General features: G+C 37.2%; 1 protein-coding gene across 3 annotated transcripts in view; it reads right to left on the bottom strand.

The window, feature by feature from the left end:
- The window catches only part of nectin1b (nectin cell adhesion molecule 1b), a 381,414-nt gene that overhangs the window by 73,309 nt on the left and 283,084 nt on the right, over positions 1-25,021 (bottom strand). For all 3 annotated transcript variants that reach the window (XM_049483657.1, XM_049483659.1, XM_049483660.1), the window contains exon 6: positions 9,515-9,662. In XM_049483657.1, coding sequence (XP_049339614.1) covers positions 9,515-9,662 — 148 coding nt within the window. The remainder of the gene's footprint in view (positions 1-9,514; positions 9,663-25,021) is intronic.

Consider the following 25,021-nt stretch of genomic DNA (forward strand, 5'->3'; position numbering starts at 1 on the left):
ATCTTGGCATGTTCTCCTCCACCAGTCTTACACACTGCTTTTGGATAATATTATGCCACTCCTGGTGCAGAAATTCAAGCAGTTCAGCTTGGTTTGATGGCTTGTGATCATCCATCTTCCTCTTGATTATATTCCATAGGTTTTCAATTTGGTAAAATCGAAGAAACTCATCCTTTTTAAGTGGTCTCTTATTTTTTTTCCTGAAAAGCTGTTGCTTTTCTGAACTGTTCGAAAATTGTAAAGTTACATTGATTTGTGCAGAATATATCATTCCAGCATCTCCATCACAATGTGGGCATATGAAACAAACCACAACATCTTTGAACCTCCACCATATTTGACTGTAGATACTGTGTTCTTTTCTTTGCAGGCCATATTGCTTTTTTAATAAACAGTAGAACAATGTACTTTACCAAAAAGCTCTATATTGGTCTCATTTGTCCACAAGATGTTTTCCCAGAAGGATTTTAGCTTACTCACATACATTTTGCCAGCAGTGAGGTTCTCCCGGTATTCTGCTTGAGCATTTCATTGCATTCAGATGTCGACAGACACTGATGCACCCTGAGCCTGCAGTACAGCTTTAATTTCTTTGGAACTTGAAACTTGGCTGCTCTTCTATCCAGATGACCTTTATGTTTCTTTACGTTCACTTTAAGGGACATTAGCTAGCGTTCCATGAGTTGTAAACTTCTTGATTATGCTGGGCACCATGGACAAAGGACCATCAAGATCTCTGGAACTGGATTTGCAAACTTGAGATTGTTGACAGTTATTTTCTCTCTTTTTTCTGTGGTTTCAGATGAGTTTAAACAGAATTTTAAAAAGGCGCAATTTCTTTGTCCGGACCATTTTTTTTTTCTTTAATTTATGTGTGTGTGTGTGTATTGTAAAAATACACACAAAGCAAACAAACATGTTTACAACAAAACATGATTAACTGCAATCATTTTTATCTTCATTTCTGAAAAACTGCCAACTCTCGTGGCCATGGCTGTGTGCAGTGGGTCAGTAAATATATATGGATAAGGCAAGTGTACATAAAAATCTGGCAATTCATTTATATACAGTTTATATACAGAGAGAAAAATAGGGTAGAGATGAAGATGAAGTGTGTGAGGGATGTTGCATGTTTATAAAAGTGTCTCAATGATGTATGAAACAAAGCAGGAGAAAGAGAGAGAGACACACAGAGAGAGAGAGAAAAGAGAGAAGGAAAGAACGAGAGAGAGTGCCTGTGAATCATTGGTTTTACGTGGGAGGAGAAGAGAGTGAGCAAGCAATAGAGAGAGAAAGAAAGAGAGAGAGAGAGAGAGAGAGTGTATAAATGTGTCTCCTCGGTTTTATAAGACAGCAAGAATAACGCTGAGAGAGCGAGAGAGGTAAATAGAGAAGTAGAGGTAAATAAAGAGAGAAAGAGAGAGGTAGAGTTAGAGAGGAAAAAAAAGAAAGAAAGAGAGAGAGACAGCTAGAGAGAGTGTGTTTGTGTAAAAGCACCTCATTTGTTTTTTAAAGTGTTTCTGGAGGCTGGGATGAGGCTGTTTTATTTGTATCCTCAGACGTGAGGTTAGATTACTCCCCAAAACAGAGCTTTTAAAGAGAGAAGGCAGAGTCGGGTGTGCAGACAGTCCTAGATTTAGCTGTCTGCTGAATGCTAATGCTGGTTTAAGCAAGTGCTTCTTACTGTGATCTATATTCTGCACAGATTGTGATATATATATATATATATATATATATATATATGAAAAAAAGAGACCACTTCAATTTCTTAGATTTTGCTATTTATAGGTTTGAGTAAAATCATCATTATTGTTTTATTCTATAAATTCAGACAACATTTATTCCAAATTTAAAATAAAAATATTGTCTTTAGAGCATTAATTTGTATAAAATGAGAAATGGCTAAAATAACAAAAAAGGTGCAGAGCTTTCAGACATTAAATAATGCAAAGTAAACAAGTTAATATTCATAAAGTTTTAAGAGTACAGAAATCAATATTTGGTGGAATAACCCTGGTTTTTAATCCCAGTTGTCATGTCTTGGCATGTTCTCCTCCACCAGTCTTACACACTGCTTTTGGATAACAGTTCAACTTGGTTTGATGGCTTGTGATCAAGTTTTCAATTTGGTAGAATCAAAGAAACTCATCATTTTTAAGTGGTCTCTTATTTTTTTTCCAGAGCTGTATATAGAGTACGAGTCAAAAGTTTGACTTTACCCTAAATTGAGTGATTTTCCATTATTTCAGATTTTAACTTTGAACTTATTTCAAGAAAGTATCCTCAAGTGCATTCGCAAAAATATTAGGATGAAACTGGCTCTCATCAGGGCCACCCCAGGACAGGAAGACCAAGAGTTATCTCTGTTGCACAGGATAAGTTCATCAGAGCCTCAGCCTCAGAAACCGAAAGTAAACAGCTTCCAAGATAATCTGTAGAATTTTTGTTTGTTTAACATTTTTAAGTTACTACATGATGCCTTATATGTTCCTTCATAGACTTGATGACTTTATTGTTTATTTACAATGTAGGAAAGAAAAATAAATCTATAATATTTTAATTTATTTTATTCATAGTATACTTTTCTCTGGGTCGGGTTTTCTGTGGGATTTACTGTGGGCGAAAAATATATTTTGAGGCTGAATGATTACATTAATAATAAATAAATAAACACATTTATTAATTTTCTTTTTCTTTTATATATTTTTTTCAGAGCTGTTCGCTGAGGACAAAGCCAAAAAGAAACTAATTCTGAGTGAGTCCACAGACAAAGAGCTGGAATTCAATATATAAAACAACAAACGGCGGGAGAGCATGTGTGGGACTGTTTCATGAGCCTCGTGAATGTTGCAGATTTCACAGGCAGCCGAATAGAACGCGGCGAGGCGGAGTGAGAGAAATTAAAATCCAGTGTCCTTGGCGGCTCAGGGACGTAATTCAGTGGGATTTGGCGAGCCAGTCCAGAGGACGTGCACAACCGTGACGGCCAGCACTACCAACCAACTCAAAGCTAGTAAAGTTTTTATTTTGTTGGTTTTTATGATTTTTTATGTTTTTTTTCCAGAGAGAAATAACCCCATGTCTGGCTCTGCCACTGTACTCTAATGGAAACACTGAACCTGTGCATCTTAAAGCTGTCCAGTGGACTGGGAAGGAGTCCTCTGAATGAGCATCCTAATTTGATCATGGAGCTAATTAAAGCAGCTCCTGTGCCAGTATTCATGTGCACTTGCTCTGGTTGCCTTGGTAATATTCCCATGGAGGCAGCGTGCCAGCCCTCTCACACTAGAGTACCCAGCATCCTCCAGGAGCACAGACACCGGCAGTGTCCGAGGAGGAGGAGGAGGAGGACGAGGAATAGGGAGGCTATTAATTAAGTTTATTAAATGATTTATGAGTTACATCACTGAACAACAGTTATTACAGACTTTAAACCATTGAAGATAAAACACAATAAAGCCATAAAGCCCAAAATAATTAGACATAATAAAATAAATAATATTAATAATAAAACATTTGCTTCAGTTTAATACAAATGTGGCATATCATACACAGTACACTGTGATCCCAAAAATCATAGAACAGAAACGAGTGTGTCCCATGACTTTTGTCATGCCCCACAGAAGTTAAAGAATGCTGCACTGATCTGTGGGATATGTGGGTGGGATCTGCCGTATTGAATGGGTTTGATTTCTTTCAGAGTCACTTACAGATACAGTTGCAAGAAAAAAGTATGTGAACCCTTTGTATTACCTGGATTTCTGCATACATTGGTCATTATATATTATATATATTTATATATTTTTTGTGGTATTAGTTTAAGCAGACTGTGTTTGTCTATTGTTGTGATTTAGATGAAGATCAGAACACATTTAATGACCAATTTATGCAGAAATCCAAGTAATCCCAAATGGTTAAAAAAAAATACTTTTTCTTGCAACTGTATCTGTTCACAGTGACAACTCTAGCCAGATGCCACTGGTCACCATCATTACCACACACTGCACTGTGTACTGTTGATGGCAATATTTATTAGCCTTCTATGACATTTATCTGGTACACATATAACACTGTGGATGGAGGAATGTTAAAACCCATTCTTGTCAATTTTCTGCCTGATTTTACATGCTTATATCTTGAGGATTTCTATTTAAGCATTACATATAAAAGTTTTACGTTTGATATGAAACATTACTGAAAATTCTGAATAAAATAAATATAAAATAATGAATAAAAATCATAAAATTTGCACTTTTTCCTTAACTTCATTTTCAAATCAATATTTTTATGAATATAAACCAAATGTTTCATGTCCTCCAAACCTTTTATTTCATTATGGAGAAGAGTGAACAGGCAGCTTCTACAAGTGTCCTGTAGGCGTCTCCAAAGCCCTCAAAGTTTTCAGAATGTAAATAACTTTTAATAACATGATTGTCACACCTTTCGATTCCTCTATAGACTTTACCATGCTCACAAACTCCAGTTCCCAGAATGCTTTTCAACAGGGCCAGATTGGTAGATCAGCCTCACCTGTGTTTTGATTGCTTTCAGCTGTTTTCATATGTAGTGTATATATTGCCCATGTTGTTTTAGCTTCATACTGTGGCGGCTCTGGGTTTTGTGTGTGGCTGCCTGCAGGCATGTTTCTGTTCTCCTGTGTGCGAGGATGACAGGGGTGGGGCATCTCCCTTGGGAGGGTTTATGCAGAGAGGGTTGGCACCACTCTGGATCTGCCATCTGGGAGACACACAGCTGGGTTGGTGGCCTTTGGGTTATTTGAGCTCTGTGGTTATGGTTTTAGCTCTCCTAGTCTTGTTGAAGACTGTAAGTGAGTGACAAGCCTGTTAAATAAAAGAGCTTATGAGCGTTCATCATGAGTCTCACGGGTCTTCCTTCCTCTTCCACGCCACAATACTAAGCGCCATTTCTTCAATTGCCTATTTGTGTGTCTGACCTATTTTGGCTTTTGTTTCTGTTTTTTGTCTTGCCCCCTTCTCTAGTTTACCTTGGTGTTTTTGCTATGGTTTCTGACCCTTTTTGTCTACCGCTTATTCTCTTTGGAAGTAGCATTGGGTATCTGATATTTATTTTTTTCAAAAACTTTATTGACGTCACAATGGTAAATAAATTTTACTGCAGAGAAAAGCATTTTTTTGTTTCATTTACACTTGTAGCCTGTATACAAGCCAAGGCCTATTAAGGGGTTAAATACTCCTGCACAACCTCAGAAATGGAACATCCCATCCATCTTTACCCACTATCAGACCTCACTCCAACTCCCATAATTCACCTGGCTTTACCAGAGCACAATCAATCAATCAATCAATCAAACTCACAACAAAACACTGCACAATGTATAACACTGGTTTGGGCATTCCCAAGCTGTTTCCTGAGCTTTTTACGATCATGACCATGGGACAGTTACATATTGCTGTCCCATGACTTTTGGCTGGTCTGTACATAGTGTGGCAGCCTATGTATTGGTGGTGTGTACGGAAATTTTAAACATTCCATCCATTAATTGGTAAGAATGTTTAGCAATTGGTAAGAACTCTATATGGGAGATTATATTAAAATTAGATCATTTTAATAAATGTAAATTTTATTGGATTGTATTTTTGTTTGTCTTGTTGTTTGTTTTTTGACATAGCATATTTTAACGTCTGAGGGCTAAGAAAGGGATATATTATATAATATGTGAATAAATAAATAAATAAATAAATACACTGCTACCTGTGGTTTTGACACTAATTTGACTGCGTTTTGGTGGAGTGCGGGTGAGGGCACCTCTTGCTGGGCAGCCGATCAGATTTCTTTCTCTCGCTCTCTCTCTCTCTCGACCACACACACTTTATTTGCTTATTTATATATTTATTTATTTATTTATTTTATTTTTTTTTTACAGAGGAGAGAGTCCTTAGCTTTCAGTTCCTATCCATTATAATGCGCTGCGTGGGCACTGGCTGCCAGCGCTCGGGTTCTGGGAAGGCTTCTCGGGGGCGGCGCGGGCGGAATCGCCTGGCCGAGGCTGAGGAGCGGCGAGAGAGAGAGGAAGTCCTGTCCAATAGCGGCCTGTAATAGCCTCTGCTTACTCAATTAGAGTAAACAATGCTGTCAAACTCACTCGCCTCAAGTCCGTGCCACGCTGCGTGCCAGGCCATGAGTCAGCTCGCTGGAACATTAGACGGGAGATCATTTCAGACCGGATCATTTTTTTCAGTAAACAGGTAACTATTTTCATCCGTGGCCGAGTGTGGTCCGTTCACATTCTGTCTTTTCTGTTTCTGAGCTGTTTACTCGTCCTTCTAACTGTCAGCTCAGATCCATACATAACGGCAATAACTCTCTATAGTGAATTCATTGTATAATTTAACCTTAAAAAGCCCCTTTCCTGTGTTTTCAAGATTATATCTATAATATATTTGGCTCAATGTGAACAGATAAGTGGAGACCCCACAGGAGACCCCGTCCACTAATCCCACAGGTCAGCGTAGCACTCTTTAGCTTTTATTAGGCATGGACAAAAGTCATGGGACACAATACCAATTTCTGCCAGTGGTAATAACTAACAACAAACAGTGCAGCACTGCATCCTGTGTAGCTGTAGACCAATCAGAGTGCTGTTGGTACAGAAAATACATTTTATTTATTTAAGTCAGTAGAGATGTGATGAGACGAGACATGATTTTGGCGTTACGAGAATGAGACAACATGAGATATATTCACAATATTTATTTTTTATTTCGAAGGTGAAATATATACAGTTATTGCAAATATTTTATCTAACTGAAACTCACAAAATGCAAAACTGTAAGTGATTTTTTTTGTATATTTTCAAAGTATTCGTCTTGAATAATGGCTGTCAATCAATTTTAACTTTTATTATGATTTTTATTATGAATTTTATGAATTTGTGATTTTTTAAATTTGATTTAAAACGTGCATTACATTAAAATACAGTATGCATTTACTGCAGCTGTTGTTACCATAAACCCAGCAACTTCCCTCCTGTATGATCTCACATCAGTCTCTTCAGACCTTAGAACTATTGTAACAATACAATCCCCTAGTGAGGGTTAAATTGTAATAAACTGGCAACCATCCCTTATAGGTTCTATACAGACCTGGCAATCTATGACCAAATCTCTATGGTTTATATTCTGCATTGTGTCGACTTGTTGCCTCGTGGCACACTGACCTGTGGCATATGTGGGTTGGGTCTCCTATATTGAAAGTGGATGTGATTTCTGACAGAGCTGCTTATCGCGTTGCATGGACAAATCTAGCCAGATGCCACCGGTCATCATCAGTACCACCCACTGCACTGTCCACTGTGGATGGTATTCCTGGTACACATACTGTACATTATGATTTTTTTCACTTTTGATCCCTTTAGACTCTGTAGCCCCTTTAGCCTGTATTCATCCTCACTCACAATATAACACCTCACAACATTTACAGGTATACCCCTGAATAATATAATGCTAATGCTAATAAAATAATAATAATGCTATAGGTCTTACAGAGACAGTATGATATCATGTGAGTGTTTATTAAAGATGAAAGCTGCTTTTAGCCAATAAGATCATGAGCAGAGCATCATTTCAGCATCTTTCATGACACAATAGAGAAATAGATATTTGATGACCCTTTTAACCCAGACTGCACATGATTGCACTGCATAAAAGGCCTGATTATTGATCCTCTGGTGTCTAACAATGTTCCTAAACACACATTTCCCCAAATCTCCACATCACGCCATCTGCTCAGCACGTCAGGTCCTCCGAGCTCGATCTTCAGCTTCTCGAGAATGCCGCGTCCTCACGTCTGAAGAGGAGCGTGGGCTTAAAATTGGGGAATCAAGCGCTGTGTTTATGACCCATAATGCCTTAGCGGGCTCTAGCGTTGGGCCGATGTGCCTCATGCAATCAGCTCTGATTGAAACACCTGTTACTAAGCAGCGAAAATGGTCCAAATCAAGTCCGAATGCAATCAAATGGCCTCTTTAACAAACAGCTAACACGCTCTTAAGTAATCAAGCACGTCCTCAGGATAACAGGATGAGGAATACGTTTGCAAATTACCTTTTTTTTTTCCATATTACCATAACTGAGGTGACCTCACTGAAGGGGCTTTGTGGTAATGAGTAAAGAACCAATGTGCATGTGGTGCCTATCTAATTCCTTTAGGTTTCTCAACCTGTGGACCATTAAGCACCCTCTAGTGGTGCACTGGCCCATCTTCAACAATAAGCAGTATTTCGTATTGGGCCTTTCAGGACACAATTTTTTTTACCATGCTATCCAGCAAATTTACCAGCATTTAACTAAGCCCCCAAAATGGGTTGAGGTGAAATAAGTTTTATGTCGCCGTAGGGAGATTCAGAATTCTGCTCTTCTTCACTATTCATCACTATTCATCAACAAACAATATCATAAAACCTTTAACTGTCCTTTATATTTGAAAGTCTTTACTAAAATCACTCCCACGTTTTCAGCACAGTACAGCACTTTAGGGACCGTAAGAAAAACAATGGGAAAATGGGTAATGAATATACATGTATTGAGCCTTCTCAAAATGTGACCTTGTGATGTCAAACAATACAAAAGGAACGATACAAAAGAAAAATTATGCATTTTTTTTTTTACCAATTTTTACCATTGGTTTGGCATCACAAGGTCACATTTCAAGATTTATTCGTTACTCATTTAGTCTGTTAATTTTCCTACAGTCCCTAAAGTGCTGCTTGGCTCCTTTGGTGTCAGTGTACTGCCTATCCTTTGCAACTGATTGTAGTGGTTCCTTTAAATGGATAGTGTCCACATGGTTGCCCTTTGACTTTTGGGGAAGCCATCTTTGTTTAGTGAGTTAGTTTAATAAGTACAGGCACATGGTGTAACTGTTTATGAGACCTTCAACATCCATCAACTCTTGTAAACACAAGTAGAAGCATTGTTGGTAAGTAGAAATGTTGTTACATGTCTTAGCTATACGTTTTTGTTTATATTTGTGAAATCGTGAAGTTGTCAAGATCTTTAATCATTAAAACAATAATCAGCCTTAGTTGGTATTCTTGTCCAGTTGATATACTGAACCTGTGGTAACAATAAATACATCATTTAACTTTTACTGCTTGGAAAGAGTTTTCTATCTGCCTAACCCTAAGAAGGGGTACTCTTGGTGAGGGCAGAATAGTCAGGACTCCTTGGTGATTGCAACCAGCAGGTTAAGAAGCCAAGAAGTGTATTAAAAAAAATCAAGGGGTCAATCATATTTAAACTAAAACATTGTATTAGCATTAATAGACTATGAAAACAGGAAAAAAACAAGGCAAATAGTCAAACTGCAAATGATCCAGTCCATGGTTCCGCTGATCTGGACTGAGAACACCTCTCGTTGGACCTATTTTCAGTCTATTGGTTTGGACCGTGGTTTACAGCACCTTTCACACCTGCTACTTTTGCTTGGATCAAACTAACTAAACTAAACTTCAGATCAGTGTGGTGGTACTTACAGGTCGTTGTCGGTCTCGGTGCGGGGCTTCTGTCCACGCTTGTACACCATGCAGACGGTGACCACCACACCTAGAATCAGGCCAGCCACCACCACTACACCCAGAATGCCAAGGATACCGCCGGGTGGTCCCTGAGGCATAGGTTTTTCTGGAGAGAGAGACGGAAAGAGAGAAATTAATAAAGAAGTCAAGCAAAAATATCTCTTTACCATGGTGAAGTACCCTAAATAATATATATTAATATAATTTAACATTAACAATAACATAATTGCCATTAGCGCTTTTTCCAACAAGCAATCTGTGGATGCCAAGTAACATATCAGTCAAATATGGTTTTATGGTTCATACACTAGGAAACTGCATTGCCAAAGAGTGTTATCTAGAAATTAGCGCACTCTGGAGAAGGTGATGGCACTATACCTAATGCCAGGTAAGGGCGAGAGGGGTTATAGACCACTGAAATGGTGTTATCATTTTGTAGTTGGTGTCAAATTGGTATATTTATATTTGAACGTCTGGGTCTGGTTTTAATTGATCAGAATTATACCAGTTTTAAATACGTCTCAGACCACCTCCTGACGCGATTTAATTGAACAGATTTGTATCATTTTAAATGTGTCTCAGACCACCTCCTGAGGATGGATTTGTATCTGTTTTAAATGTTTTAGACCACTTTCTGAAGGGGTTTCAGCAATAGGGTCTATATATGGTTTAAATGCATCTCAGACCACCTCCTGAAGAGGTTTAAGTGATTGGATTTGTATCTGTTTTGAGTGATCAGATTTGTGTGTGATTGAAATGTGTCTCAGACCACCTCCTAAAGTAATTTGAATGATCATATTTGTGTTTGTTTTGAGTACTTCTAATTGTATGTGTTTTAAGTGAGTCTTAGACCACCTCCTGAAGTGATCTGATTCATTGCATTTGTATTAGTATTAAATGCATCTTAGACCACCTCCTTAGGTGGTTTGAGTGATCAGGTTTGTATATGGTTTAAATGCGTCTTAGACCACCTCCTGAAATTTTTTGAGTAATCAGATTTTCATGTGGTTTAAATGTGTTTCTGACCACCTCTTGAAGTGGTTTGAGTAAACGGATTGGTATCTGGTTTAAATGTGTCTCAGACAACCTCCTAAAGTGGTTTTATTGATTGGATTTGTATCTGTTTTGAGTGATCAGATTTGTATCTGTTTTAAATGCGTCTCAGACCACCGCCACCATTTGTATGTGGTTTGAACTTGGTCCAGATATAGAATAATTCTCACAGTCGAGATTCATGACGCGCATATACCAGAACTGTCACAGTGTGCATAAGAAATATTTCATACTGACTTTGAACATGTCTCAGCCAATCAGATTGTAGAATCAGCATTAGCTGATGTTCTGTATTTCTGCAGCTGAAGAGCGCATAGAGGCTTATTCTGCTGAAATGTTATGAATATATTCTGACCTGTCAGAGTCGTAGGAGTGGGACTAGTGGGGATCTTCACAGCGCTGACATTCCGGTGTCAGGGAATTGCATATTACAGAAATTTACTATCATCTAGGTGAGTCAGCAGCGTCTGATCAAATATATATATACGATCCAATCCCAGAATTCCCCTCGCCCGCTACTGCGGAGGATCTCCCCGAAGATCTGACCCAATCGGCAGCAGATACAGGATGTTCTGGCTCACGTCAGAGCGCCGAGTACGGGAGGATCCCGAATCAGAACAAAATCACAATGTGACAGCCTTACAAAGAACCGGAACGCTCATCCTCGCTGCCTCAGCGGACCGGAGGGATTGTGGGTAGACATCACATGCACCATCTTTCACCCACTCACACTACTCAAACTGGCAGACGACAGACAGGACAGAGATAAAGATTCCACCACAGTTATGAAAAAACAATCCGAGGTGCAGAAATCTGGATAAAACTGCTCAGTGTAGCGACTAAATGCAATATCAATATAATGAGTATTGTGTGTTGAAGCAGTTGTTTAAATGTAATATAAACACTGTGTAACAATACATTTTTAACATTTACTCTGAATAAACACATTATCACTAGTGGTGTCAATTGATTTAAAAAAAAAATCAGATTAATCATACTTTTTCCTCTTGTTAAGACTATAAAGCTTTGTACACACAGCCTGTAACTGTGGCCCAACTCCGAATATGTTATGTCACATGTAAAAAAAGAATAAGTGAACACCATAAGGAGATGATAAAATGGAGAGCAGCTGTGATTTTCAGACTTATTAATCACAATAATATTTTATATGATTAACATCGCCAAATAAAACTTCAAATCGTCGCTGTCCAATGAAAAACAAGTATCTCCATTTTTGTCGATTTTTAGTTTACTACATAATTTGAACAGACAAACTGTGCCTTAACATCTGCCAGAATTTCTTGATGAACGGACCAATAGAAATACTTCAAAATGAGCTAAAATAAACTCTTTTTACATTGACTTCCATTGAAATATTAAACGTTTTTTTTTTTTCTCTCTCCTGTAAAGTTGCTGTTTTGGAGATACTTCTTTTTCATTGGACAGCGACAGAATGTGAGTGCCTTAATGTATTAACATTGACAGCACTACAGCACTAATTTATACACGTATAGTGTAATGTTAACCTTTATTTTAAATAACTTTTTCTGATACTAAGCCCCTCCCCAAATAAGCTCATAATCTGGGTGTGGACCTATTTATTTGTGTCAAATGTAAAAACGCCTTAAAATAAAAAGCAGATTTGATGACATAATCAATTATAAGTTTGAATAAATGAAGCTACACTTATAAAACACCTCTGTATGAAAACCAATGATGTTTTACAATCACATTTTACACACAACAATTTATCCTCAACACTCCTTAACACACACTGGTGAGAAGTGGCAGCCAATAGTGCACAGCATACTCTCAACCAGAAACAACTGTCCACATGGAGGACTCCTCGGGCACTGAGAAGCTGATCCAGGATGTAGTGCCAGTTCATATCTGGGCACAAAATGACATACACAACAGACACAAAGACCCAGATGGACACTGGATACACTAAGCCACTTTTACCTACTGTTTCAATACAGCTAAACTGTTCTAGCTGTGAATTACAGTAGAGCATTGCAGAGTAAAATTAATGTTCTGGCTGCTCACCAGCTGGCCACCGCTAATAAAAACATATCTCTGTTTACATTGCCTTATTGCAGCCCACTCGCTCTCAATGGGAACAGAGGGACCTTGAAGGATCACTGCATTGCTGATTTATATATATATATATATATATATATATATATATATATATATATATATATATATATATATATATATATATATATATATATATTTACACATTTATATAACCTTGGCTCATCATAATAATGAGATATTAAGACCAGATTCCGTTGCAGAACAGTATCAGCCCTGCTGAGGCCAGATTTCTACTAAAAATATATAAATAAATAATAAATAAATAAATCAGAGCACAATGGTACTGACAATGGAGCACAGAGCTGAATCCTCAACAATAGTCAATAGCATCATTGAAACTCCCAATGAAAACCAGATTTAACACATTTATATGCACTCGTATCCAGTGTGTGTTCCGCAGTGGGATACTGGAAATGACTGGAGGTCCAGAAGGTAAGAATAAAAGAACAGGGTCGGGGTTTGAACACAATGCGGTACAGTCCCGGGACTTTCAGAGCTGAATCACAGACCTGTTCTGCTTTAGCTCTGGAAATAAGTGATGACAGCTTTTGACTCAGCAGCAATTCATTCAGTCTCATTCAGTCCTGCACTGTTAGTTCTTATAGGTACAGATGCAGGGAATTCAAATATATACATACACACTTAAAGGTGAATACAGACACTATTATATTAAAGCTCATTCTATTTTAAATGATAAATACAATGCAAATCCAAACACATACATTTGAAAGGAGTGGTTCTGTAGACTGCTGTAACAGCAGACATCCCACCTCTCACAGAAGTTCTGTGAGTCTACCACATTTTAATATGAAAATTATATATAGATTAAACTGTAATTAAATAGTTCCCTGGTGTGATAAAGTGCCCCTCACAAATATCAGAAAGATACTGTAAAAACTGTAAAAACACACTCTATGGGTAGTGTCGTACGATTAATCTTGTGCACTGGGTAAAAATACAAAAATGCAGGAAGGCAGGACAAGTTCTATTTTTTTTTTCACCAGCTGTATCAATATTTACAGGTGCGCAAGACAAAATAAACAAACAAACAAACAAACAAACAAACAGAAAACAAACAAAAAAAACCTCTTATTAGAGGTACATGTATAAGACTAATTGACTGTGAAGTCATAGAAAAAAGTCTTAAATTCTCCAACATACAAAGTTTAAGCTCATGGTCAGCTACCTTTTAGGGTCTAGAGCACTAGACTATAACCTTTTACCTCTAATTTAGGAAAGTATTTATACTCTAAGCCCCTCCCCCGAATCTGCCACCGAATCTGATACCAGGTAAGGTACATAATCACAAAATATACAATATATGGGCAAAGGTAAAATCAAACATTTTCATTGGTACATTATATTATATTATGTTATATTATAGATAGTTCTCTAGATCCCTCCCCTTCTACTGAGGATGAACTCTCCCAGCCAGGAGCTAAGCCACTAGTACTCTTTTGGAACTTCACAGGTAAGCATGAACATTACAGGCAAGTATGAACAGATTAACCAGATGGTAATGTGTAGGGGTACCATACATATCATTACACCTGGAAATAAGCCTCCATCAAAGGAGTTTTAGCAGGACAGGATGTCTATAAAAGCTATTTGTAATGTTTAAAGGATGAGCCAGACACTCACCGAGGTAAAAATGTTAAATTAAAGTTACATAAATCAATTAAACTCAAAGAGTAGCTGTAGTCCTAGATGTAAACCAGAACACAGAAACAATAGTGTTCAATTTAGAGCAAAACTAGAGAATCTTGAGGCATCCAACAAGACAAAAACAAGTCAGAATCAAAAAACAGAGAACCACATACCCAGGCAACCAAACAAAGAATCAAACCACGAGACTAAACCAAAAGACAAGTGGAGATCAAACTCTGATAAGACAGAACAAAAATAGCAATCAGTAAGCAACGGATATGGTTGGGAATACTTTCCAAATATTTAAACAAACAGGACTGATTGACATGTATACACCCAAAGGTAATTAGAAAAAGAGAAATTCAGTCAGTACTCAGTACTCAGGCGAGGAGAAACAGAAAAATAAATCATGATTGGTTGTAGGAGATGTGGCTGGAGGTAGAGGTCTGCACTTGTGGTACCCGTCAGAACAGAGCTGAATTGTTATTGGTGGGGGCTGGAGTTTAATCAATACAGGCAAGGCGGGTCCCCCTCCCGCAAATTGATGAATAGTTAAGAAAATTGTAATAATCAGGCTATGATTATAATCATGCTATGCAAGCAACAAAAAAGCCTCAAGAAAAATCTCAAAGCGGAGGATGGACCAACACACACAGAGCGAAAGAAACATGGTAAGAAACATGACAGCACTATTCAGCACTGAATTGCTGTTTTAATAAATACATAAATACAAGTATCAAATCTGAAGCACTAAATGTAATTAATTCAATACTTTTACAGACCGCAGGGCAGAAATGTGTATGTGATGGGTGGGCACGGGATTAAAAGAAGATGTAACTGTGAATTAATGAGCAGTGTAGTTTAGTAGTAGTTTAAGGAGTCGACAGAGCCAGAGGGAGAAGTCGGAGGCCTGACACTATGGGTCTACGCATTCTATCAATCATTTTTTTCTCATTTTTTAATATTTTTATTTTTTCATTCATTGTAAATTAACATTGAAGTCATCCAGACTATAAAGGAACACATATGGAATCATGTAGTAACTTAAAACTGTCAAACAAACCAAAGTACTCTTATCTTTGGTTTTAAGAAAGAGGTGCTACTTTGAAGTATGTAAAATATAAAACATATTCTGGTTTAACAAGTTTTTGTTTACTAAATAATACAATAATTTGGATGAAGTTTAAAGTTTTGACTGTTACTGTGTGTTTCCATTATTTTAATAATAAAAATCTCCTCTAAAGTATTTTAGGATATGTTTAAATGGATATGCACACAGTACACTTTTTTAAATAGCTCATCAGTAATTTCTAATGGAATGAATTTTGTAACATTTACAACATTTAACTCTTTGAGGCACGGTGGTCTGTACTGTCACTGTAATTTATTTTCTTTTAATTTATTTCTTACTTTGTAATTGCATTTAAAATGAACATCTTTACGTTGACCTTGACCCTGCAATCACAACCCAAATCTGCTTTATTTTAATGGCAATATAATAAATTATTGAGTGTTAAATTAATTACTCTGGGCCAGGCCTGATACCGTTCAGTTCATCTACTTCTTCAGATGAGAACAGATTGATACGGGGACAAACACTGTTTATTCATAACGCCAGATGTGAAGTTTTGCAATTTGTTTGCAAATTAAACCCACATTCAGCAGCAGAAGGCAGTCACTAATTCGGCCAGCATAAAAAATATAACGCTAACGATCTTGTGATCCAGGTGACTGAGAAATCATATACAACATATGCTTTTTAATTTCTAATTTTTTTTTTCCATATATAATGTGAATCAATGTTGAAAAAAAAAAAAAACATGACTAGTATCCAGTATTACACTATACAGACTATAATTTTACTGAGATGTTTTTACAGTGTATACTGTTGGTGCAGATCTGTTTCTCCAGTCAGGACTGGGCCAAAAGAAGCAGAAGAACTATTCACCTTCAAAGGTACCCAAAACCAAACCACGCTGCAGTCGCTGGGCCAACGTCTCCGGCTGGAAAGAACCGCATATTTGTGGTGAAACTGAAGATTTCTGAAGACCGTTATTGTGACTAATGGTAAGGTAAACACCTGGATCATCACCGAAACCTTTGGACTGGGTTTCAGATGAAGTGGTGCAGCACTCAGCATTGCACTGCTGGCACTGATGGATACGGCCGCAGCAGTAATAACATCCCCGGTGTCGGTGAAGAGCGGGGGGCGTGGCGATTGTTCCGCGTATAGGGCAGGTAAACTCTCTCCGGGTCCGTTAGCGGAGAGCTTTTTGGTGATGAAGAGAGGAAGCTGTTGAAGTGTCTCTTTAGAAGATGATCAATCTGAGATGTTATCTGGCCGCCGGGCCGGCGACTGCGTTGATAAGACTCTTGAGCTCAAGCTCGCCGGGCTTTCTTTGAGATAGTGGTAGAGTAAACAAATGTAGGAAGTTCAAACGGTGCCAGCGAGGTGGGGGGCACAGCGCTGGCGCGGTGTAATCGTTGCGTCAGTATTGTTCAGTGACGGAAATGTGAGTTCACTTTTATTAACAGATGAAACTCCAATGATAACAAAAAAAAATACATTAATAAATAAATAAAAACGCAGGGATTGCTGTAAACACACTGCATGCTCTCCAAATACCAAATACGGCCTACAGATTTGAGTAGACACTGTCCAAAAATGACTAGACAGACAGACAGACAGACAGACATATAGACAGGTAGATACATTTTTTAAAAAGTGACTACTACAATCACAAGATGTTGGTTGCTATTTGTCTGGTGGCTATGATATTTCGGGTGTTTTTTTATGCTGTTGCTGAGTGGTTGATACGGTGTTGCCGTGTGTGTTTGATATCTGATTGCTATTTTTTGTGTCAGGTGATTGCTAAGATTTTGAAAGGTGCTTACTATGATTACAAGATGTTGGTTTTTACAGTGTTGATTGAAGTGGTTGCAGTGGATATGTCTGGTGGTTGCTATGGTATTCCATGTGTTTTTTTATATTGTTGCTAAGTGGTTGATATCTGATTGCTATTGTTTGTGTCAGGGGATTGCTAAGATTTTGAAAGGTGCTTACTATGATTATAAGATGTTGGTTGTTACAGTGTTGATTGTAGGGGTTGCAGTGGATATGTCAGGTGGTTGCCATGTTTTTTTTATATTGTTGCTAAGTGGTTGATATCTGATTGTTATTGTTTGTGCCAGGTGGTTGCCATAGTATCCCAGGCAATTTATATATTGTTGGTAAGTGATTGCAGTGGATTTGCCAGGTAGTTGCCATGGTATCCCAGGCAATTTATATGTTGTTGCTAAGTGATTGGTTGCAATGGATTTGTCTGGTGGTTGCTATGATATTCCAGGTGTTTTTTTATGCTGTTGCTGAGTGGTTGATATGGTGTTGCTAAGTGGTTGGTAGCTGGTTGCGATGGTTTTGATTAAAGTGGTTGCAGTGGTTATGCCAGGTGGTTGCTATAGTGTCCCAGATGATTTCTAGTTTACTACTTTTGTAAGATGTTTGTTTCTACAGTGTTGATTAAAGTGTTTGCAATGGTTTTGCCAGGTGGTTGCTGTAGTATCCCAGTTAATGTCTACGTTACTGCCAAGTGATGTGTTTGCTGGTTGCAATGATGCTGTGTGGTGGTTGGTGGGGTACCCTAAGATAGTTGATGGTGTTGCTAAGTAATTGATAAGTGCTAACTATTATGTTGCTACATTGTTGGTAAAAATCAAGAGTGAGTAGCACTGCTGAGGTAAATATTCGAAAAAAAAAAATAATCCTGAAAACTGGGTTGGGTCATTGAACAGCATTGAAATGGATCCTTCAGATTACGGTAACAAAATTGAAAATATTATAATAATTCCTGATCAGTGGAATTATTTAATTCTCTGAAGTCAGTATCTCATTAATCTGAGCGAGGGTGTCCTACTTTACCGCTGCTCCCATTATAGGAAAAAATTCCAGGCTCTGATTAGCCGTGGATGGCTGGGCATTCCCAATGCTGGGAGTGGAAAGATGCAACCAAATAAATCCCAGTCCTGTGTTCCATGATGGAAAAGCCTTTTTTATCTGAAGTCTTTCCTCGTTCCTCAGTGAGTTCCTGTGTTTAGGCTCCTGCACTGAGGTTCTGAAAGGACCCGTGGGTTCTCTGTATCTTCCATGATTCAACAAAACCAGCAGAATCCCCTATACCCTTATCTCTACAGTACACATCATTCACAGGCATCAACTGTGCTACCCCCAACACCCCCATCCCTCAGCGTTTAATGCCCATGTGCTACATCTTTATCTCAGCACATCTCTGTACATCCAAACACCCCGTTCTCTAAAGAATAAAAGCAGGAATCACAAACACAACACACTATCGTTTGTAGTCGGGATCTGTAGTGCGTGTGTGATGTAGCGTCTCAATCTTTATCTGTATCTTTCTTTATCACTATAGCATGTGTTGCTCATATGACATCATATACCCATAGGTTTGATAAGTTTAAAAAGTTTTGATCATAATCAGCCAATCTTTCAGTTATTGGTTCATTCAACAAACAGGTGTAAAATTATGGGATACAGCTTCAGTAAAGCTGTTTTTAGCTCTGGTTAGTATAATATTCGTTTTGTTGTTCAATTAAATAACTAAAAAAATACAGAAGAATTAAAGGACAATGTTTCTCTAAAATTAGGATTGTTTTTTTTAGCAGTGGTGGTTGTTTAATAGGACAGCTGATGCAGAATTATGGGATTATTTTGGTGATTAATAAAGCTGTGGATAATTCTGATCAGTAGAAATATTGGTAGAGAAATACAGGATTATTCATGAGATCATTTTGGAGATTAATAAAGATGTGGCTAATTTTGGTCAGTAGAAATATCGATGCAGAAATATATATGATTATTTATGGGATTATTTTGGAGTTTATTAAAGATATGTTTAGGGTTGGTTAGTAGGACAGTTGGGGTAGAATTATGGGATTATTTTGGAGATGAATAAAGCTGTGGGTAATTCTGGTCAGTAGATTTATAGGTGTAGAAATACAGTATTATTTATGGGATTATTTTGAGACTAATAAAGATGTGGATAGTTTTGGTCAGTAAAAATATAGGTGTAGAAATATGGGAATATTTATGGGATTATTTTGGAGAATAATAAATATGTGGATAATTTTGGTGAGTGGAAAAATAGATATAGAAATAAATTATTTATGGGATTATTTTGGAGATTAATAAAGCTGTGGGTAATTCTGGTCAGTAGTAATATAGGTATAGAAATATAGGATTATTTATGGGATTATTTTTGGAGATTAATAAAGCTGTGGGTAATTCTGCTTAGTACAACAATAGGTGTAGAAATATAGGATTATTTATGGGATTATTTTGGAAGTTAATAAAAATGTGTAAAGTTCTGGTTAATCAGACAGTTGGTTATTTATGGGACTAGTTTTGGGAAGTTTTGTTTCAGTCTTGTCATAAATGCAATTGGTGTAGAATTATGGGATTATTTGGGAGATAAATAAAAGCTGTGCATAATTATGGGTAGTATTAAAAATGTAGAAATATAGGATTATTTATTGGATTTTTTGGAGACTAATAAAACAGCATAGTTTTGACTATTCAGACAGCTAGTATAAATTATGGGATAATTTATGGGTCTGTTTTGTTTTTAAGTTTTGTTATAAATGCAGTTGGTGTAGAATTATGGGATTATTTTTGGAGAATAATAAAGCTGTGTTTTTAGTCTGGTTATAAAAGTAAAGGTGCAGAAATATAGGATTATGTTTGGGATGAATAAAAAAATGGATAGTTCCGGTTATTAGGACAGTTGGTACAGAAGTATGGAGTTAGTTATGTTCACTTTGGTTAGAAGTTTAGAATTAGGGATTAATGGAGATCAATAAAACACTTTTAACGTCTGATTAGTAAAACAGTTGGTGTAAAACTACTTATATTTTATATAAGTTTTTATATTTATATTAGTATAACTGCAATTAAGAAAGTGGCAAAGACGTCCATTTGTATTCTGTAAATCTGTTTAGAACAGCTTTTCAGTCCATTTGAAATAATATATTCAGATTACAGGCATTACATTAATCAAAACATCACATTTTTGGCCAAGCGTAGAGAAACACAGGGAGCAGACAGGAAGCTCAAAAAGCAATCGGCTTAGAATGACACCTTATTGCTTAAATGGGCCGGGCCCGGCTCGACAAGTACAAAGTAACGGCGGGTATGGGCGATGGCGCGGGCGGGCATGTTTGCCGCAGTGCCATTGTGGCGTGTTTTGTGAAGCGGTCCTCAGTGTATCCATCATTGTGTTGAGGGGAATCAGCGGAGCAGAGCAGAGGCTGCTGGGAAAAAAACACCCCTGGGACCGAGGCCTGGTCCTGTCACTACCTCCAGGCAGGACCAGATAATAATGAAGACATCATGGGGGCCCAGAGAGAGGCTCCTGGAGACTGAGAGGTGTTTAGAGATTCACCGCACACTATGAGGTGCAGCCATTGATTCAGCCCCGGGTTTGTCTTATTGAGGCTGGCAGCCTTACGCTGTCTATTGAATCTTAATGCTGAGGAGACACTCGGAGGTAGAGCCCACAACTTCATTCGGACCTTTATGCGCCGAACTCCGCAGGACTTCATGCTGCTTAATATTTCAGAGAAAGGTAAAATTTTGCTTTCTTTTAGATCCACGCTCTAAAAAATTTAAACGCCAAATGAAAGCATTTTATGGCGCAATGCCACAGAGAAACTTTGGAGGGAATGGTTCTTTTGTAACTTTTGAAAATGAGATGTGTGTGAGTGAAGGACCTTTTTTATTAAAGTTTAAAAAGCCTCTGCATAATGTAAAGCAGTGCTTCTCCGCAGGGATGCTGAGAAATCCTCTTTTTTTGATAACACATATAGATAGAAAAAAAAAGGTAGAATGCCTGGTAGTGTGAAAAAATCTGATATTTAGGTTTATATATACACAACTTAAGAATCTGTCCTAGGACCCAAAATCCAGGCCAATAATTATTTAAGACATGTAACTCAATATTATTAATATACCTAGATCATCATCAAACATCCCACCATGCAGAAATGTATTCAACTGAGGTGGCACCAAGATTTTTGGATTTTGTTCTCAGGATGAGTTTAGATTCATCTGTTATCAACATCAAATAGCAGCACATTTAGCAGCTGGTATACAGTATATAAGATTAGCTATAGTAGTAAAAAAGTGAGCCATCATTAGTACTATCTTAATGAAATTATAGACAGAAAACGTATATATGTATAACAGGGTGGACATAGCCGTAACAGGGTGGGCAAATAACACATAGTAAATGATGTGATTACAAATCATTTAAAAAAATATATTAATGGACTTTTCTTATCACATACAATTTGACAAAGAGAGACTTTTAACCAGCTCCTATATATATATATATATATATATATATATATATATATATATATCAGTGGCGATTGCTCTAAGGTTGCAAGGGAAGCTCAGCTTCCCCTAAAATGTAAAAAAAAAAGTGATTAAATATATACTGTTGTGTGTACATGTCACTGATTAAATATGTGCTACAACGCGCTGAGCTTCTTATCACTGGTAACGCTACGGCTTTCCTCTCACTCATTCCCGCAGCTTCACAGCGCTGCTTTAAACAGTGCGGACGCTGAGCGTCCACAGACTTCAATAGCGGAGCAAAGCGCGCGGCGAGTCATTGGATAAATGCTGGGCTTTGTCCCGCCCATCGGACGCTCAGCGTCTCTGGGGGTCTATGGGGCAGTGGGCTGGCCTCGGCCGGCCCGGACGCTCAGCTTCTGCATGATGATTGGATGATCTGTCTGAGGCGGAGTCCCTTTTTGATTGACAGCTAAATGAGTGAATCAGCGATCAGGGAGCATTTTCATTCTGTTCTGAGTTGAACCGGAGACTTTCCTAATCCTTATAGCGGCATTTTCTTTATTAAAAACGACTAGCAACAAATCGAGCTTCTATTTCTGGTGCTTTTCTGTAGCTGCTTGTGTTTGGAGACTGACATATATCACTCTTTCTGACTTCTATCACTCGTTAAACAGCAGGGCAGATCAACTGCTCAGCTTAATTTGGTGTAAAAGTTGGGGAAAAGGAACAGGTATTTTTAGCTGTCCTGGTATGATAAAGTGAGCTGGCTGACTGGAAGTGCTGCAACAAATAAAATGTACTGATGGCCATACCTCTTGATGAACTTATTAGACTTAAATGAACAGGGGCCAGTAGTAAGTATTGTGTCATCTTTATTATTTAAGGAAATTAAAACTGTCCAAAAAGGAAATTAATTTACCTGCATTTTTTCCTTTACCAACTTAAAGATTTTGTGTTTTAAAGATGTTTTTTTTTTTTACTGATCATTTTATGTTTATTCATGTCATAGCGTCTTTTTTTATGTACCTTTTTGTTGTGAAGTGAAAACTTGAAAATAATGCCTTTCTCAGGGACAGTAGAATTTACTATAGATAAAACGACATATGTTAAGATGTAGGCTGAAATTGAGCTTCCCCTACTTGCAAGACCAGCATCCGCCACTGATATATATATATATATATATATATATATATATATATATATATATATATATATATATATATATATATATATATATATATATTTTAATACTTCTGATTCTGGTCATGTTATGTTTTTTGCTGCACAAATGACAAATGGCAACATTTAAAAAAAAAAAAAACAAGATTTACAGCAACCCAGATATAATGCTAATCTTAATGTCACAGTCATACTAAAGCCAGCACACGGGTACCAGCAGATATCCATAGATGAATAGGTTGAAGTCAGTAGTCAGTAACATCAGTAGAAAGTGCTAGATCAGATATTTTAGAGGAAAAAAGGAATGAATAGGATCCAGTCTTGTATCAGATCGAGTCTGGAACAGCCCTCACACTGTGTGCCATGTTGTTAGCAGCGCGTTCAGTAGTCTGAGGATGATACGCTAGTGTATAAATGACTGTTTGAAGCTGGATCTCGCTGTGCGGGGCGAGTTTTTCCAACACATGGTTATAGTCTGATCTCTCACACACTGTTCTAATCTATCAGTGATGTGAATGTGAATGATGCTGTTCTGTCATTAAAAACAGAACAAAACAAACCCAAAAATGTCTATTGCACTGAATTGAATGTGCTCTTTTTCCAGCTCTTTATTCTTTATACAGTCTATGCATTCAATTTTATTAGGTTTGAAATTTAATAGAAATACATAAACATTCTGTGTTTTTTTTTATTATTATTTTAAAATGTTCTGTATTGTAGATTAATACTAAAGTCATTGCTATGACTATAAATAATGAACATATGTAATGTTTTACTGAACAAAAAAGTATTAAACGAACCAGAATATGTTTTATATTTTAGATTACAGCTTTGCACATCTTGGCTGGATTTTCTCAGTCTGCTTTCTGAGGTAGAGTCACCTGGAATGGCTTTCAGTTAACAGCTGTGCTGAACTGAACTCAAAAGTTAATTAATTCAATTTCTAATTCAATTTCTTAATGTGTTTGAGAGTTTTAGCAGGAGCTACTTAATTAGCAAAAGGAAAATACAATACGTCAATCTGAATATTTTAAGGAACTTTTAAGAGGAAAGTATCCTCTTTAAAACACCAAAACCTTATGATGAAACTGGCACTCATCAGGACTGCCCCAGAAAAAGAAAACCAATGCTGCATTTGCACTGCTCCGTTGCATCTACACACATGAATGCACTGCCCCTCTCCAACTGGTCACATGTGGGTGTTACAGAGGCGTTCCCTGCGTCGTCCAATTACATAGTTTTAATAAGTGGAAAATGCTTTTATACAAGCTTTTATTATTTCCTATAATCTAACAAATATACATGTATATTAATAAATAGAAATGTTTGATTAAGCTTCATAAAACTGTCTAGTGAGCAGCATATAAGCTAACATAATATAAGCTAATTTTTTACAATTAAATTATATAAATTAGTATTTTATTTTAAAACCCACCAGAGACCTCAACCTCAATCTCAGCAATCTTTCTCCACGCTGTATTACTCTGATCAGAGTCTCTGTTTCCTGTAAATTGGCATGGATTAATCAAAAAGGACAGGGAAGCCTGAAACTTTTCTTCTATGCTTCTCTGGAACACTGGAAAGAGGAAATTTAATGTTGTCAAGGTCAACATTACAAGGAGTATTTTGGTTTGTTTAACACTAAGTTTAAGTTACTACCTGATTCCTTTTGCATTCCTTCATAGTTTGAATGACCTTAGTATTAATGTACAATGTAGGAAAAAAAATCTTGTAGAAACATCGTAAAAAAAAAAAATTAACAATATGTGAATGAAAGTCTGTTATGACCATAGACTGTGTATAGCTGAACAGAGCATCGTCTCTCAAAAGTGAAGCCACTACAGGTCGGGCGCCCCTGCTGTTCGGTTGCAGAAAGCTGTGTAACCCCACCCATCCCTATAGGTTACAATGGCAAAACATACAACTTTCAATCACGTTTTTTTCTAATATACTGTAATTCTACCTCTTTATTTAAATGCAACAGCTAGTGTAACCTCTGCTTATATTGTCAAATATTTACAGTATATCCCCACATAATTCGTTTTTTTTACTGTTATTCAGCTCTATTCAAAAAGGTGTGGTTATTGTAAAAGGGCTGGGTTACATCTAGCCGG

This window comes from Astyanax mexicanus, chromosome 9, assembly GCF_023375975.1.
Source record: "Astyanax mexicanus isolate ESR-SI-001 chromosome 9, AstMex3_surface, whole genome shotgun sequence".
NCBI classification, from domain to species: domain Eukaryota; kingdom Metazoa; phylum Chordata; class Actinopteri; order Characiformes; family Acestrorhamphidae; genus Astyanax; species Astyanax mexicanus.